General features: G+C 41.4%; 1 protein-coding gene across 3 annotated transcripts in view; it reads left to right on the top strand.

Moving 5' to 3' along the window:
- The first annotated feature begins 2,762 nt into the window (after positions 1-2,762).
- Positions 2,763-17,124, top strand: part of myo18ab (myosin XVIIIA b) — a 114,807-nt gene continuing 100,445 nt past the window's right edge. For 2 of the 3 annotated variants that reach the window (XM_069718038.1, XM_069718037.1), the window contains exons 1-2: positions 2,763-2,881; positions 4,996-6,093. In XM_069718038.1, coding sequence (XP_069574139.1) covers positions 5,074-6,093 — 1,020 coding nt within the window. In that variant the 5' untranslated portion in view covers positions 2,763-2,881; positions 4,996-5,073. The remainder of the gene's footprint in view (positions 2,882-4,995; positions 6,094-17,124) is intronic. The other variant, XM_069718040.1, reaches the window with a different exon arrangement.

Genomic DNA, 17,124 nt, shown 5'->3' with positions numbered 1-17,124 from the left:
TGTCAGTCCTCCTTCATGATACTAAAACAGCTCTGACCCTTCGAGGCCTGGACTCTTCTGAAGGGTTCCTCAGATGCAGGTCCTTTTAAATTCCTGATCAATTTTTCCATTGTGGCAGAGCTCATGTTTTTCATATTGTGTTGAACCTTTTCTTACCTGTAGAAATTTGGATGGCTCCATCCACAGCCAGCAGTACAGCTCTGTGAATGGTATCGTCTGTGTTGGTGAAGGTTCACAGAGGGTGCATCAGGGAATCGGGGAATTTCAGGGACTTTTAAAAACTCTTCTCCATACCGGGAACGTCTGTGGATTTAATCACTTTTTGGGCCAACTCATTGGATATAAGGAAATGTTGTTTTGTATTTTTAAATTTGAACTGCCATACAGTGGGTACAGAAAGTATTCAGACCCCTTTACATTTTTCACTCTTTGTTTCATTGCAGCCATTTGCTAAAATCAAAAAAGTTCATTTTATTTCTCATTAATGTACACTCAGCACCCCATCTTGACAGAAAAAAACAGAAATGTAGACATTTGTGCAAATTTATTAAAAAAGAAAAACTGAAATATCACATGGTCATAAGTATTCAGACCCTTTGCTGTGACACTCATATTTAACTCACATGCTGTCCATTTCTTCTGATCCTCCTTGAGATGGTTCTACTCCTTCATTGGAGTCCAGCTGTGTTTAATTAAACTGATTGGACTTGATTAGGAAAGGCACACACCTGTCTATATAAGACCTTACAGCTCACAGTGCATGTCAGAGCAAATGAGAATCATGAGGTCGAAGGAACTGTCCAAGGAGCTCAGAGACAGAGTTGTGGCAAGGCACAGATCTGGCCAAGGTTACAAAATAATTTCTGCAGCACTCAAGGTTCCTAAGAGCACAGTGGCCTCCATAATCCTTAAATGGAAGAAGTTTGGGACGACCAGAACTCTTCCTAGACCTGGCCGTCCAGCCAAACTGAGCAATCGTGGGAGAAGAGCCTTGGTGAGAGAGGTAAAGAAGAACCCAAAGATCACTGTGGCTGAGCTCCAGAGATGCAGTAGGGAGATGGGAGAAAGTTCCACAAAGTCAACTATCACTGCAGCCCTCCACCAGTCGGGGCTTTATGGCAGAGTGGCCCGACGGAAGCCTCTCCTCAGTGCAAGACATATGAAAGCCCGCATAGAGTTTGACAAAAAACACATGAAGGACTCCCAGACTATGAGAAATAAGATTCTCTGGTCTGATGAGACCAAGATTGAACTTTTTGGCGTTAATTCTAAGCGGTATGTGTGGAGAAAACCAGGCACTGCTCATCACCTGCCCAATACAATCCCAACAGTGAAACATGGTGGTGGCAGCATCATGCTATGGGGGTGTTTTTCAGCTGCAGGGACAGGACGACCGGTTGCAATTGAAGGAAAGATGAATGTTACGTTTTCCAGAACAGTTAATTTGAACTTTAACATATCTTAATATTAGTTCATATCTCTTTGCTTGAAGGCATTTAGTTTTGTGTGCAAAAATACATGCACGGTTGAACTGAAGTTAATGAAATGTTTCAGCAGTCTTAGTTGACTTTATCAGCATGGTATTTTCCAAAGTTACTGACTTTTTTTTGTTGAGATATCAATGAGTCGGTTTGACAATGATTTAATTTGAGCTGTTTTGATGTTTTCATATTATGAACTTAGAAAATATTGTAAAATGGCCATCATAATTAAACGTTTGTTTTGTGCATCATGACATTTAACAAGCTGAGGCCAGTGAACCTCAACTTAAAAATGGTTAATCAATTATCAAAATTGTTAGTTCTAATAACTAATAATTTCAGCTGCTTGAAACTGACTTGAGATTTAGTGGGTCCATCTTTTAAAGTTCATTCAGCCATGTGTTTCAAGTATCGATCATTTGTGTAAAAAAATGTTCTTTTTACATGTTCATCTGCCGTATTTTATAGAATCTTGCACACATTCATGAATCTGAATACACACATAACAGACTGAGCTACATGGGGGATTGAGCTTTTGTCAGCTATGCTCACAAAGCTGTGGAACAAACTACCTGCAGATATCAGGGAAGATAAAGCTCAGTTAATACTTTTTAAAAGAAAACTCAAAACATATCTCTTTAATTTAGCCTTTAACCAGCTACTCTCGAAGCTCTCTTGCACTTCAACTACCATGCCTTTAAAATGCATACTGCTTATTTTATATGTTAACCCTCTTTGTGTTTAATTTTATGCATTTGCATCTCATTTCTTTTTTTATATTTTTAAATGTTTCTTTATATCTGTTTTCATGGGAAACACTGCATGTCATTTTCTTGCTGTAAAGCACTTTGAGCGGCATTTCCTGTATTAAAGGTGCTATCCAAATAAAGTTTATTATTATTTTTAGATAATAATTAGATATTAGATTATGAGATAAGACAAGATAAAATAAGACCATTAATCCCACAGTGGGGACATTTAGTCGTCACAGCAGCATTGAAACACAGTTAGGAAAAAAACAACAATTACAAATACATATATAATGAAATAAGATAAATAAAAATATGTTTTTAGAAAAAGTAAGACCAATGAATAAATACACATATTATATTATTATTATTATTATTATTATTATTATTATAATACAAGTTCCACATTTGAAACTGGTGTGCCGTATAAACGGTCTAATAAGTTCTGTCCGCAGCCTTTCCTCCGCGACCAGCAGGGGGAGCCATTCACCGCCTTTCCGTGGCCTAGCGAGGTTTGGGAAGTGGAGCGGGAGCAGCCAGCTTTCACAACCTCCAGATGAAAAGCCAGTCTGCGGCTCTGTTTTGTCCGAGCTGAGCTGCACCCATCAACAAGGCACCAGCCGGGGGCTCCGTTGGCTTTACTGGAAACCAGTGAGTATCTCGTTCCTGTAATAACCCTCCGACCGTGTACGTGTAGCTTGAAGGTGGTCAGGGCAGGCGGACTGGGCCGTTTCACAGGATGTTGTTCCAGACTTCTTCCCCAATAACTAAAGGCAGTGATTTGAGCCAAACATGCTAGTTAGCGAGCTAGATTGCTAATGCGAAAGTTGAACGGAAACCCTCATGGATTATCGGTAGGTTGTGTTTTTGATATATTTTGTCTCTTTTTCCATTTGGAGTGGAATTAAAAACCTGCAATATTTTGGGTATCGTTTACCCCCCTCCCTACCACAAGAAGTAGCTGGGCTAGCTAACGTCGCCGAGAAGCTACACCCAATATTAGCCCTGTCATGCTTTTTTGTGTCCTCTGATCGACGCTGAATGCGGCGTTGTGTACATCGGTGTGCAGATGTGGTTGTTACGATCCCGGGACAGGATGACTTCAACATGTTGACGCTATTAACACCTTTTTGTTGTTGTTGCGTTTTTAACGTAGCGCTGATGAAACCCTCAATCCCAGCGGTTTGTATTTAAACCACACACCGACTTTCTCACGACCACCGGGTCCTGACTGGACTGGACCACCGGGGTCCTGACTGGACCACCGGGGTCCTGACTGGACCACCGGGGTCCTGACTGGACCACCGGGGTCCTGACTGGACCACCGGGGTCCTGACTGGACCACCGGGGTCCTGACTGGACCACCGGGGTCCTGACTGGACCACCGGGGTCCCACCGGGGTCCTGACTGGACCACCGGGGTCCTGACAGGTCCTGACTGGACCACCGGGGTCCTGACTGGACCACCGGGGTCCTGACTGGACCAGGATGATTGGTGTACGACCTGTAGGTTGTTTACTCGTGATTCAGAGTCACTTCTGTTTTAATGTAATCATCCGGCGTTGTGTTGTTGTCATCATCTCTTTTTTTTGGGACACCTTTGCAACATGTGACGTGACACCTCAGACGCTGACTGGGCACAAATGACAGTGGAGTGTGTTTGGATAGGTTAATGGGCTTGTGTGAGTGTGTGTGTTCAAACAGATAACAGTCTGCTGTGTATCTGCCTGTCTGCTTGTAAAGCTGCTTCAACCTGATTTGTAGAGACCCAGATAAAACTAACTGTTCTTCAGTGGACCTCTGTGTTGTAAGAACGGTGCAGGTCTTTTGTGATGTTTAGTTATTATTATTATTTTTTCTACAAGGCCATCTGTGTGTGTCTTTGGCAAACATTAGGATGCATATTGGATGCTTGCTTTAAAAAAACCAAAAAACGTTTAATCTCTGATTCTGTTTCTTTATATTGTTAAATAAATCAACTGCACAAACATTTACAATAATGTGTTGCTTGTGGAAAGTTGGCTATATCAACTATCAACTCTGTTAGGAGCCTCTTTTTTACTGGCCTGAAACGACACTCTTGTTTCCAAACACAAAAGGCTGTGTAAACTGTAAACTAAAACAAAATGTGAGGATTAGCAAAATCATGTAAATCCATATCCTTAATTAACACGTATTTCTTAGTAAATGACCTGTTACAGATTAGGTTTATTTTTGAACATTTAATATGGTGAAACAGTAAAAAAACAATTCAGTCATTTAAATGTGGCAGGAGCATATCGTGAGAACTTAATTCTGTTTGTTTGGCTGAAAGATAGTAAACAACTTAAACATATTTAGTTCACATTAATATAGAGTACAGACATTAGAGAATACCCTTCATATAAAGTCTGTAATTTTACTAAATTAGCCAAAAACACTGGAACTGCTGCCCCACAGCCGTGCCCCCCCCCACAGCCGTGCCCCCCCCACCCCCCGCAGCTGTGGCTCCGCCCCTGTGGCCTGTTGCCTTTTAAAAAAAATTAATTTATAGAAATATAAGTTTGTCCAAATCGCCCCACATGAGGCAGTACATACACTCGGGTCTCCAGCCACGCACCCACCAAGTTTAAAGCAGATGGGATGAATAATTGTCGAGATATTTAAGGAACAAAAAAAACTAACAAACATATGTACGGACAGAAATTTATTGAATTACATATAGTAAGATGGAATATTTGATATTTTGTGAGTTTGACAGTTTGTTTTTCCTGTCTCCTTCTCCAGGGGATTTGTCTATTGATCTTCACGAACACACCCAAGTAGTGAATCCAGCTGTGCAGGAGCCGTATTAAGTTGGTCATCATGTTTAGTCTGATGAAGAAGGACAAGGAGAGGGAAGGGAGCAGGAAGGACAAGAAAGATAAAAAAGAGAGGATGTCTGCAGCAGAGCTGCGCAGCCTGGAGGAGATGAGCATGCGGCGAGGTTTCTTCAACCTGAAGAGGGAAGGGAAGCGTGACTCCAAGAACAAATTGGAGATCTCCAACCCGATTCCCATCAAAGTCGCCAGCGGCAACGAGCTCACCCTCACTGACATCGAGTCAGACGGGTTGAGCAACCGGAGCAGCGTGGTCCTGGACGAGCAGCTGAGCGCAGCCAGCTCCACCGACGACCTGAAGGGCGAGGGCGGAGGTGGGCAGGACGGACATCGCAGCTCAGTGCGTGATCGCGTGGCTCAGTTCGGTTCACTTGCCAAGCAGAACTCCTCCCAGATGGGTCAGATGATGAAACGGTTTTCCTTTTCCCAGCGGAGCAAAGAGGAGAGCCCGTCGGAGGGGTCCACCCCCTCGGGCCAGAACTCGGCGGCCCCGTCCCCGCAGGTGGAGAGCAAAGTTTTCAGCATGCTCCGAAGGCACAGCGTCAAACAGCAGCCCGGAGCGCCGCCCGCCAAGAAAGCCGGCATCCCCGAAATGGTGGACAAAACGTTCCCGGCGCAGCTGCAGCTGCCGGCCGTGGTCGCGCCGAGCGCGCCGGAAACACGCGAGCTAGAGCTCCAGCGCCGCAACACGGGCGACTTTGGATTCTCTTTGCGTCGCACCACCATGCTGGACCGCAGCGCCGACGGAAGCGTGTACCGACGCGTGGTCCACTTCGCCGAGCCTGGTGCGGGCACCAAGGACCTGGCGCTGGGCCTGGTGCCGGGCGACAGGCTGGTTGAGATCAACGGACGCAACGTGGAGAGCAAGAGCCGGGACGAGATAGTGGAGATGATCCGGCAGTCGGGAGACACTGTGAGGTTGAAGGTGCAGCCGATCCTGGAGCTGAGTGAGCTGAGCCGCTGCTGGCTGAGGAACACCAAGGGGCTGCGACGTGAGGCCAGACACGTGAGTACAGTTGAACCGTGTTCTGATGAGATGGCTCGCTGTCTTTGAACCAAGACGTTTGAATCGACGAGCCTAAAAAAACCCAGTGGACCCGTCGGGTCGGGTCGTCCAGCCTTCTTTGCCTGCGTTTCGTTTTCACCACATCGTGCGCAGAACGGCGCACTGGGGCAGGTTTGGTCAGTTTGTGCCGTTATCAGATGTTTGAAGTGCAGGCGTGTGATGTGGGAGCTGATGCTTGATCCTCCACTTTTCACCGTATGCTTTCTCCAGTTGTAAGACTTCATATCAAACCACCCGCTCACGATGAGAGTGTTTCTGCTGAAGGCAAAGTAGCGCTCAGGCCTGTGTTTTGGGATTTGGGGAATCATTTCGGTACTCTTGTACAAAGTCCGTGTCTCTTTATGCTTTTAACAGGAAGCAAAACATCAGCGCACAGCTTCAAAATCACCCACACATATTTAGAGAAATCCAGGTTAGTCAGAGCATCCCGTGTCGAGTTTGTATGTTCTTCCTGTGTCCATGTGGGTTTTTAATAACAATCCCATGTTGGTGCAATAAAAAAGATTGAATTCAGATGAACAGACTGAAAATGTTAATTCTTTAATACCGTCCACGGTTTTATACGTACTGTTTATATTGTGTACATTTGCACTAACAAAGTCATTGATGAAGTTCTTTGATCCACAAGAGACAAAACCCACAATTTTCTCAGCAAATTTTTTTTTAAACTAACAAAAGTAATTGGCCTCCCGTCATTGTTTACAAAAATGTGACTTTTGATTTTTGATTCAACAGACAGAATATTTTAAATGATAAAACAAATGAAAAAGGCGCGAACCAAAATGGAAGGTGTGCTTAACCTGAACACATTTTGTTGAACCACATTTTGGTGCGATCCCTGAAAACCAGAGATTTCTGTGTCAGCGACACGTCTGCGAGTGTCAGCAGGTGGTTCGCTTCTCTTCCGGCCGTCTCAGGTTCTACAGACCGCAGGATTCAGCGCTTTAGATGCTTGATAGGATTTCAGATCAGGACTTTTCAGAACAGTCCAATGTTCTTTTTCATTCTAGGGTGTTTTCTTTTTGTAATTATGCTGTTGGAGAGCTAATGACCTGTGACTGAGACACGTTTCTCTCTGGGATGCCTTTTAATCACATGTTGAGTTATTCCTTCTCGTGATAACGGCACATGTCATAAATGTAGTTCATTGGTGGTGATTGAGGTGAGACTCTGCTCTGCACTGGCTTGTTAGCTGCTGGTGTAAGCTGGACGGGGACTTGTAACGATGACTGATGTCCACACCTAACTGTTTTGATGTCAATGATACCGGTGATTTATTCTTCTTCACCGACGGGAGACTTTTCTATTTTTCTCTTGCTGCTGTGAAAACCGTATTTTGTCATCATGTTGTGAAGAACCAATACGAGTATTGCTAAAGAACCCAGAGTGATAAGAGTATGGATGAGATGGAAATGAAACTACTGCTGCCTGCTGAGGTCCCAAACTTCAGGAAAAAATTCCACCGTTTTTTTTGTCAAATAAATCCGCCGCCCTCCTAACTGAGGCTGCGGATGTCAAAGCTTCGGTTGTGTGAAGTGCCAGAGTGCCAGGATGTCTGTGTGCGAGAGGGACTACATGCAACATAATATGAACAAGTACAACTTTGAGAGAAGCTCACCTGACTCGAGGGGAATTGTTTTGGTGTGTAGTCATCAAGATTGTAACTGAAAACCTTTTCTGGAAGTTTTCCTCCTGAATTCCTCTTCAATCTGAATTTGACAAAAGATAGAGTACAGCAGCGCAGTGCACTCTGTACAGGTCATGATAAAAAGCTGTAGTTATTAATAGTGGAATGAATAAAGCAGCACTTTTATAATGATCAACTTCAAAAACAGGGAATGCCAGATTGTCTTTCAATTTGAACATTTGAGAGGAGTCTCAATGTTATTTATACCCCTTTATTACATAAGAACCAACAGTCCACAATATATATCATAACATCTAGCAGGTAGCATTTTTTTTTTTTTTTTTTGGGGGGGGGGGGGGGTCACCTACCATAGCTTCACAAAACCAATCAGGCTGTCTCACTGTGAAGTCAGCAGCTGCCACTCATGACCTTCAGAGTCGAGTCACCCTGTAAACAAACAAACATCCTTTGTGATATGAATTAAAATGTCTCGTACGTTGGGTGAAAAACAATCTATAGTAAATGTTTTCATTCAGGAACGAATTCTTCATTTAAAAATGATTTGTTTTGGTTTAGCGGAACTAATCGTGAGTCTCGATATAGAAGTATTTAGTTAGAACTAAATATGTTCTCAGTCATTTCGCTGTTTGCTTTCGCACCGCCATTAGGAGCTGTTAAATGACATCACTGCTGCACTTATTTCTCCAATTAAAGGAAATACAGTTTTTGGTTTACTTGATCTGGTTTGAAATTCACAAACATATTTTACCAGTTTGAAGATCCAAAGTGTGTTTCATTCAAGAGGGCCAATAAAAACAAATGGAACGGTCAAATATCTTTATTTTAAGATTAAGATTTAAGATGTGTAAACTGATTCACTTGAAGCCTCGTTATGATGTGCTATCATTTGCGTCGTCAGTTTTGCATTAAGGGTCAAAAGAAACTCAACACTTCCTGTATTTGTTTTTCAAACTCCAAGCCCTATAGCCTTTTTATAAGAAAGAAACCCCCATAAAAAAGGCTTTTATTGTGAAACATTTTCCTATGGTTGCCATAGGAACTGTGGAGAAGAGTAGCTAGGCAGATGTAGGAGCTAAAATAATGTAGATATAGGAACCAAAAGGTTCTAAGTTCCCCCAGTGTGGAGGTGAAATAGTTCCTCCGTTCCCAACACACCTAACGGGCTTTGTTTGCTTCAGGTTCCCGGTGGCACATTCAGGCTTGAAAAGGAACTATATGAACCTGGAACTCACCACAATAGAGTTCCTGTGCTCTGAGAGACGGGCAGTGACTCCGAGTCGGACTCGTTCTGATGGGAAACAGAAGCCGAGACCGATGGAGACGCTCGTCCTCCACAGCGAGTTTGGAAATATTCCAACCGGGCCTGCGACTGAATGAGAGGCTCACCAAGTGTCATGTGATTAGATGCTATAATGGTTTCAATGGCGCAAACAGGAAGTGCATACCAGAGGGAGCTTTGTTTTAAGTTAATAGGCACACACACACACACACACACACACACACACACACACACACACACACACACACACACACACACACACACACACACACACACACACACACACACACACACACACACACACACACACACACCTCCTTTAACTTCATAAGCCTGTCTCTGCCGTTGATCTGTCTGTTAAACGGCAGGCTCGTCTTTAAAACGCTTTAAAACACAAGCTCGGCTACTACTTTTAAATAAAGTCAAACTGACAGGAGGGCGCATCTTTCAGTCCTGACCAAGGGTTCAAAATGAGCCGGCACACTTTCACTTCCAAGGTTTTACTACATACTTCTTTTTTTTCCACTTAGAAAAGTATAATATGGCAAAAAATGCCCATCGCCATCTGTCAAAGACCAGCGTGACGTGTTCAGAGAGTCAAAATGAAACAGTCACTCTTGAATAAGGCAGAAGAAGAAGAACTCGGTTGGACGAAGCAGAGTCCGTGTTGTTCACTGGGAAACCGCAGCAGCTGAAGTCGTCTCCGTTCACTTCAGAACGGATCCCAGGAGTCTTTCACACAATCACATTCAGATTTGAACAGACAAGAGAGGATACATTTATTCTTTTAGCTGTGACCGGCTCCAACAGGATGGTCTTTAAAAAGCACTGCGATGTCTTATGTAATACTATTGATTTAAAGTTTGGATCTGCTATTTTTTTAAAAATCACCTTTTCTAGTGATTATTCTGAGCTTTCAGTGATAGGAAATACTTCAAAGTAGGAATACATGAAAATAAATTGAATGTTCTTAGGCTCTATTTTAAAATGAAAATTTGCTGTTCTTGTACAAAAAAATGGAGTATAAGATAGATAGATAGATAGATAGATAGATAGATAGATAGATAGATAGATAGATAGATAGATAGATAGATAGATAGATAGATAGATAGATAGATAGATAGATAGATACGACTTCATTAATACCACAGTGGGGACATTTAGTCTTCACAGCAGCATAAAAACACAGTTAGGGAAAAAAAAGGTGTGCACAATAAGAACGCATTTACAAATACAATGAAATAAGATACACACACAGACTAACTATATACACAAAAAATAAATAAATACAGCTTGGGCTGAAAAAGAAAAGTGTCAGGTGCTACAACATACAGTGCACCGTTATTTTAGCCGGTGTTGAACGGTCATATGGATCGGTGTTATTGAAAAGGGTTAATAACTGATGAATGAAAATGGTCTGGCAGCCGAGCACAGGTAGAAGCTGGCAGAAGTACTGAGTGTTCAGTTCCGGGTCGCTCGGTTCCTCCAGTAAAACCTGATGTGCAGCATTCAGACAAAAAGGGGCGGAGCCAACTGCCATGTCTGTTTCCTGTCTTTGTGTGTTTCTTTCTTTGATTCATTGTTCTGGAGGATGCCAGTAGTTTTATTAGCATCTTAGCTCCTGCTGGTTCATTTGAGTATTTGCTTACGTTTTACTTTTTTATTCTTTTTTAAATTTGATAAACAATTTTGTTGCAGATTGATTGACTGATTGATCCGTTAGTCTCTGTTGTCCTCCGTGGTTTTACCCTCAATAGTATCTGTTCACTTTGAGAAGTCAGGTATTTTCAACACTGATACAATAACTTAAGCTCGGGTACTTTATACCAGCGCTGAACAAGTTCTAGAAAAAGTACCAGAAATCTCCCATACAGTCGGCATCAGATGTATTTTTATATTATAATATTATTGAATTAATAAGCCATTTACCAATTTGATCAATATAATGAATCGGTGAACATAAAAAAAAAAAAAAAAATCAGCTTCAGTCTCAAGTTGCTCTTATTTAACCCACATTTTTCTCAGCGTTGTTTTGTTTTGTCGGCGTTTTATTTTCTCTTATCTCAGCATCATTTTGTTTAATGCTGCGTTGTCATTGGTCGAAGGAGAGAGGGAGCCTTGTTTTGATGTGGACCTGATTGAAAATGAGGCCTGAATGGAGAAGGCGGTTTTTAAAAAAAAATATTTTTTTTTTTTTTATTAACTGTACAGCCCTACAATATAGGAAGCTTGGTGGATTTTAAAAGGTTTCTAAATGTAATAATGTATCATGTTATTATAAAACTGTTAATTTTGGTTCGAAAGCTTGAATTTTGAGCTCCACAGACCGTGAAGAGGTTAATGTCTGAGAATATGACACTCATATTGGGTATTAAAGGCTTTTTTTTTAAAAAAATTTTAAATGATCACCCTCTTGAGTACCTCAGATTTCTTCAGCTGAGGCTGTTTTATCTCCAAACTGAAGACCATCACAGCTCCACACATACAGCTTTTATGACACTCTATTATTTAATAATAATAATAATGATAATAAAAAAAGATGTGAAATCTGCATATTTAGAATTTCTTAGATTGCAGACTGCAGCTTCCTTGAACACCGCAAACCTTACTCATTTTATGGCCAGCATACAGTCATGGGTGAATATCTTGGCACCCTTAAAAAAAAGCTTTATTTAGAAGTCTTACTGAAAGTCATTTGTTTGCAGTGCGAGAAACATATCAAAGTTCAAAGGTCAAAGTTGAACAAAAGTCAAATCTTGAGCTAAAAAGTCTTCCAGCTGGACACTGTGCTGAAATTGACCAGAAACCTGTCAATTCCTACATTTTCTCTGACCTCTTCCTCCATTTATTCCATTTATTATAATTCACGTAATATCTAAAGGAACGTCGTGTACTTTAGCTGTTGGCCAAAGACAATAGGATGGTGAAGTTTGAGTTTAGTTCCTTTGTTGCATCTTCTCCTCATTTTCTTTCAAATCCCAGATTCTACCACAAAAACAGAGCACAGTTACTAATGATCCAAACATATATTCCAAATAAGGAATCATTCAACCCGTAGTAAAAAAACCCCAAAAAAACAAGGAGCTGTGTGATTGGCTCCTTGCCATAACATAATGTCATGTACTCTTCCAGCCACAACCACAACATGCCTGTTCATGTGAAGAACAGGCAATGTGAAGATGTTGAAGCAAACCTGTTAGCTTGTAAACTCTGACAGGTCGAGACTTTTACCCCAAACTATTTCAAGGTTATGTGAGACAAGAGTTTAAAGTAGGGAGAAGCCCATCTACACGTGTCCTAACAGGCTGACTGGAAACAACAGGAAGCCAGTCGCTCCCTTTCGGTCTCACTCTGGTATTTGTGGAATCTGCTTTGGAACAAATAGGCCACTTCCTGACCCGATCCCCCTGAAGGGTTTCTGGTGGAGGAAGAGGATAAGGGGGGGGGGGGGGGGTGATGGAGGAGGGAAAAAAACATGCCCGTGAATCTAATTGGTTATTGTCTTTAAAACTAAAACTCCCCCATGCCAAATTGTTTCATATGTCTGTCTTTACAAAAGTCATTTGACTGTTTTTTAATTTTTTTTTATTTAGTGTGATCTGAAAGTCTTTATTTCAATATAATGCATTCATTGATTAAGACCTGATTTCACTGGACGTTATCAATCCATCCTCATCCTCTTTTCTTTTTGTTAGCTGAAGAAAATCTGCACAGATGAGATTTACTGCAAACAGCTGTTCAGTGATTTCAAAACAAGCTGCTAAGTTAGGCTTTTTTCACCAAAGCCTTGTCTGGCTCTTTTTTTTCATTTTAGTTTGTCTTGTGTAATTTCCGACACCGCCCCTCGCACAGTTTGTTTTTATCCGCAGCAGTTGGAGAGGCGCTGGATCGATATAATAATCTAATACGGTTAGGGTTGTGAAGTAGCTCACAAATTAGCCCACAAGCCCACTAAACTGTCAGACGTGTACAAACGTGAAATACGTTTCTCCTTTTGTTAAATGCCTGTTTTCTTAAACTTCTCTTCTCCCGTTTCTGTCGGTGTTCTTGTTCTTGTATATTTCTGTGGTTGATGTGTTCGTTTGAATATGGAGCAGAAAGGAAGATCACAAGGTGGACAAAAGAAATGTGATTTACCTGATTGACAATGATGTAATCAATTCCTATAATAATAATAATAACAATCACGATGCACATCGTAGAAATATTTTTGTTTTTTGTGTGTTTTTTTTTCATCTTTTGTTGAACTCGGAGAACCACAGGGTTAAAAGTTACAAGAAAACTCCTAAAAGCTACGTATCTGCCTAGAACAGAAACGTATAGAAACGACGACTTCATCAGCTTTTCAAAATAAGAGCATTAGATGCTGTTTAATTCGTGTTCATTCAACACGTAGACCTGCTGGATGCTCAAAAACAAAGTGCAGTCTCTTACAACCTGAAGTGAGTATAAAACTAATTTAACATACAGTAATATGTAATCACTTCCTTTGATTTAATTTGAAAATTTGAATGTAAAGACCACATTTCCCACAAACCCCGTCACTTCCTGTTTTTCAGCTGGTTTTATTTGGTGATGAGAAAACAGGAGCGCAGAGTTTTTCTGATCATAAATTAGTTCTTTTTGTTGGAAAAGATTTACTTTATGTCGTAATACTTTCAGCATTTTGTGGAAAAATCGTGGGAATTTCCCACAAAAAATTGCAAGCTCCTGCAAATATTGCTTAAATAATATTGCTTAAAGTCGCGTTAATTATTCCAATCGTGATTTCCTAGAGGAACTGACTGCATGTCAGAGTACTAAAGGTGGAAGAGTACTATTTCGTTCGTGCTGTTCAGAGCACAGCCTAAATGTTTATAGTGTTTAAAAGTTGATTGGCATATAAATATGTTCTTCTTGCATCAAAAAATTCAGAATTTAAATTTATTAGATCATTCTGAGGTGGCAGGTGTCTCTCATGCGTTATAAGATCATGTAGTAGAATAAAATAAAAATACGTTTCAGTGGTAGCTCGACGCCTGTGAATGAACCAGCAGGTTGTCTGGCAGCACCGTGTCACTGCATCTTCATCAGTATGGCTCAGATTTAGCGGGTGCTCCATTTCCAAGCTCATCTTTGACTTGGTGTGGTAACTTCTCTGTTTACCTGTTGCCAGCATTATGTGCGCCTGATGGCGTTTAATTTAGCAAACCAGATTAACCCGACAGTATTAGGTTCTTAATCCTCTTTCCCTACTTATTCATCTTTCACTTGCTCTTTCAGAGCTCTTGGAGGCCCAAGAAGCCCAATCAGGGTCCCCGACCAGATGTTCCAGCGAGGCTGAACTCGCCGTCCTGCTGGGAGATAATCCTCTAGCCCTCCAGAGACAGGGATTAAACCAGTGCCGCCACAATAAAGGCGTCAGCGTAAAGAGATGTGTAGTAAGGCGCTCGGCTAAACGGAGGCTTTGACTGCTCATCCTGAGCAACACGCGGGTGAAATGCACCTTTTCCAACCCAGAATTTGAATCTTCAGGAGGTGTCATGAGTAATAAATCTAACATGCATATCTAACATATCTATTCTGCATCTATAGGAGCTGTGGAAGCCCCGGGATGTTCTTAAATAGTTGTTCTGCTTCTACAAGAAACCCTTTAAGCCCTTAAGGTCCTCAGATGAAACTCTGTTGATGCTATAAGTGCTTAATAGTTAGATGTACTTTTTTTTTTTCAAGTTGAGTGCCGATGTGTTGGTTGAAGTACTGCTGATGTGGGCTTGTTTGGATGTGGCGGGACAGATCTGGTTCTGACCTCGGAGTGGTGTCCCTCTTCTTTTGTTCTGCAAACTAAATAATTTACAGAGCTGCTGCTGGTCCAGTAAATAATAGAAAAGATTGCCATGGTGCAGTAGGACAGTGTTGGTGTCTTGTTTGGCCTCTCTGTGCTGACTGCTGCTGCCGCCTAAAAAAAAAAAAGACTGTGTCAGCACTCTCCTTTCTCTCCACACTGAGCCACAATGACACAGCACTTTGCCTCGGGCTGAAACACCTGGTTGTTTCCATCCAGACGCTCCTCCCGCGACACCGTGAAGTAAAATGAGTTCTGATGTCATGTGCTGTGGACGTCGGATACCTTCCGTCATTCCCTTTGAAACACGGGGAGTTGCTTTTTTCCCTTCCACCATAATTATGGGCGTGTTCTCTTGCATGCAAATATCACAAATGCAAACACGAGGAAATAGCCCGGCTGGTGGATAAGGAGCTCTTTTCATCTTATCACCCCCCTATTGCTGTACATCTCAGACACTTGAACTGGGTAATCAGCATATCTCAGTTTTCTGTTGCTTAAGAACTCGAATGTAGATACTTCTGGCTGTAGGCTGCTTGCTGAGTCAGCTAGAAACCTCGTCCTTTGATTAGCTGTGCTGAGTCACCAAACTTGGATATTGGTTCCCTAAAACAATGTCAATGAGGGGACTACCTTCTCAACAAACAAACAAACAAACAAACAAACAAACAAACAAGACATAAATGCATTTCAAAAAGCACAGAGGTGCGTCTGTTTTGGTGTTCAAGGTCATCTGAAATCTCAGCATATTTTAAAAATCAACTGCTGTGGGGCCTCACTGAGGTTTTACATTATCTCGGTTTTAATCCATTTTACTCTGGCCTGGAAGGATTACTCCACAAAAAAAATCCATCATGACGTTTTCCAAGTCAGGAAGGTATAGACAATCCACTTGTTGCTCCACTGCACCATCGAAGGGTTCAGAGGTGGCGGGTAAATCAACCACGTGGTTCTCCCCTCTGAAGCTGAACAAAGAAATAAACACCAGTTGAGTGTGTTTCCATGTCTTTAACAAAGTGCACGTACTCAACTACTGTACTTCAGTACAATTCTAAGGCACTTGAACTTTTCTAGAGTATTTCCTTTTCATGCTACCTTATATCCACTACATTTTGCAAGTCAACATTGTACTTTTTAACCCCACGACATTTCTTGATAACAGCAGTTACTTTTCAGATTATTAATCCAAAATAGAATCCATGAATACTTTTGTGTATTTGTCTGATCTTACCTAACAAAACAAAAAGCAGGTATGGTCACCTTCAATGACCATACCTCAATACTTGAGGTACGAACCTGTTTCTAAAAAAAAGTTGGGACATCAGTTAAGATTTAAACAAAAACAGAATGCTTTGATTTGCAAATTGTAAACACATATTTGATAATTTGGTAATAAAACAAAGAGAACATACCAAATGTTGAAACTCTGAAATGTTATTGTTTTATGAAAAAATATATGTTCAATTAGAATTGGTATGAAGGTATTTTGGTGTCTTTATTATACAAGCAAAGAAAACACTTTTGAGAGCAAATGTCTCGCGCTGCTATCAAAAATTAAGATTGTACGTAAAAAAATATATGAACTGAGGATAAAAACTATTTGCATTTCAAAATGAATTCCCTCTTATCGTTAAGACTTTTTGGTCGTGAATCAAAACCCTCTGCGAGTTGGATGAAGTAGGCCAAACGCTGGAGACGGGAGTTTCTATTGGTGGTGTGTGTCAAACCCACCGACCCACACCACCTCTACATCATTCAATATGGCGTATGGCACAAAAATGTAAATTAAATATGGACCAATAGGGAACATCACAAAAAAAAATAAAAACAATTTTTTTTTAATTTTTTTTTTTATTGTAGCCCCAGTTTAAAAGCTGGCTGCGCTAGAGCTTCACACTCAACTCGCATGTCCAGTTCCACTCAGCTCATCTGCTCTTCAGCTTTGGTGGGAGCGACCAGAATGTGTTTTATTGACCGGTCCTTTGCTGACCTCGGCCCCGAGGCGTCTGTCAGCCAGAGACCAACCCGCTGTGCACCAGGCTCGTTGTTCTATGACTGCTGTGTGTACCTGACTGTAGTTCCGACCCAGCGATCTGATTGGTCAACTGTACAATCAAGTCATCATGACATCACACCCTGCTCATCACTAGTAAATATCACTCCGCCTTCTCAATGGGAATACAGAACTAGAATTGAATTTCACATAATACGCAATATGAT

This window comes from Brachyistius frenatus, unplaced genomic scaffold (assembly GCF_029030835.1).
Source record: "Brachyistius frenatus isolate BFR_SWC_R1_liver_20210118 unplaced genomic scaffold, ASM2903083v1 Contig_185, whole genome shotgun sequence".
Classification (NCBI taxonomy): domain Eukaryota; kingdom Metazoa; phylum Chordata; class Actinopteri; family Embiotocidae; genus Brachyistius; species Brachyistius frenatus.
Note: the sequence above shows the minus strand (reverse complement) of the source record. Positions and strands in the feature narration are given on the sequence as shown.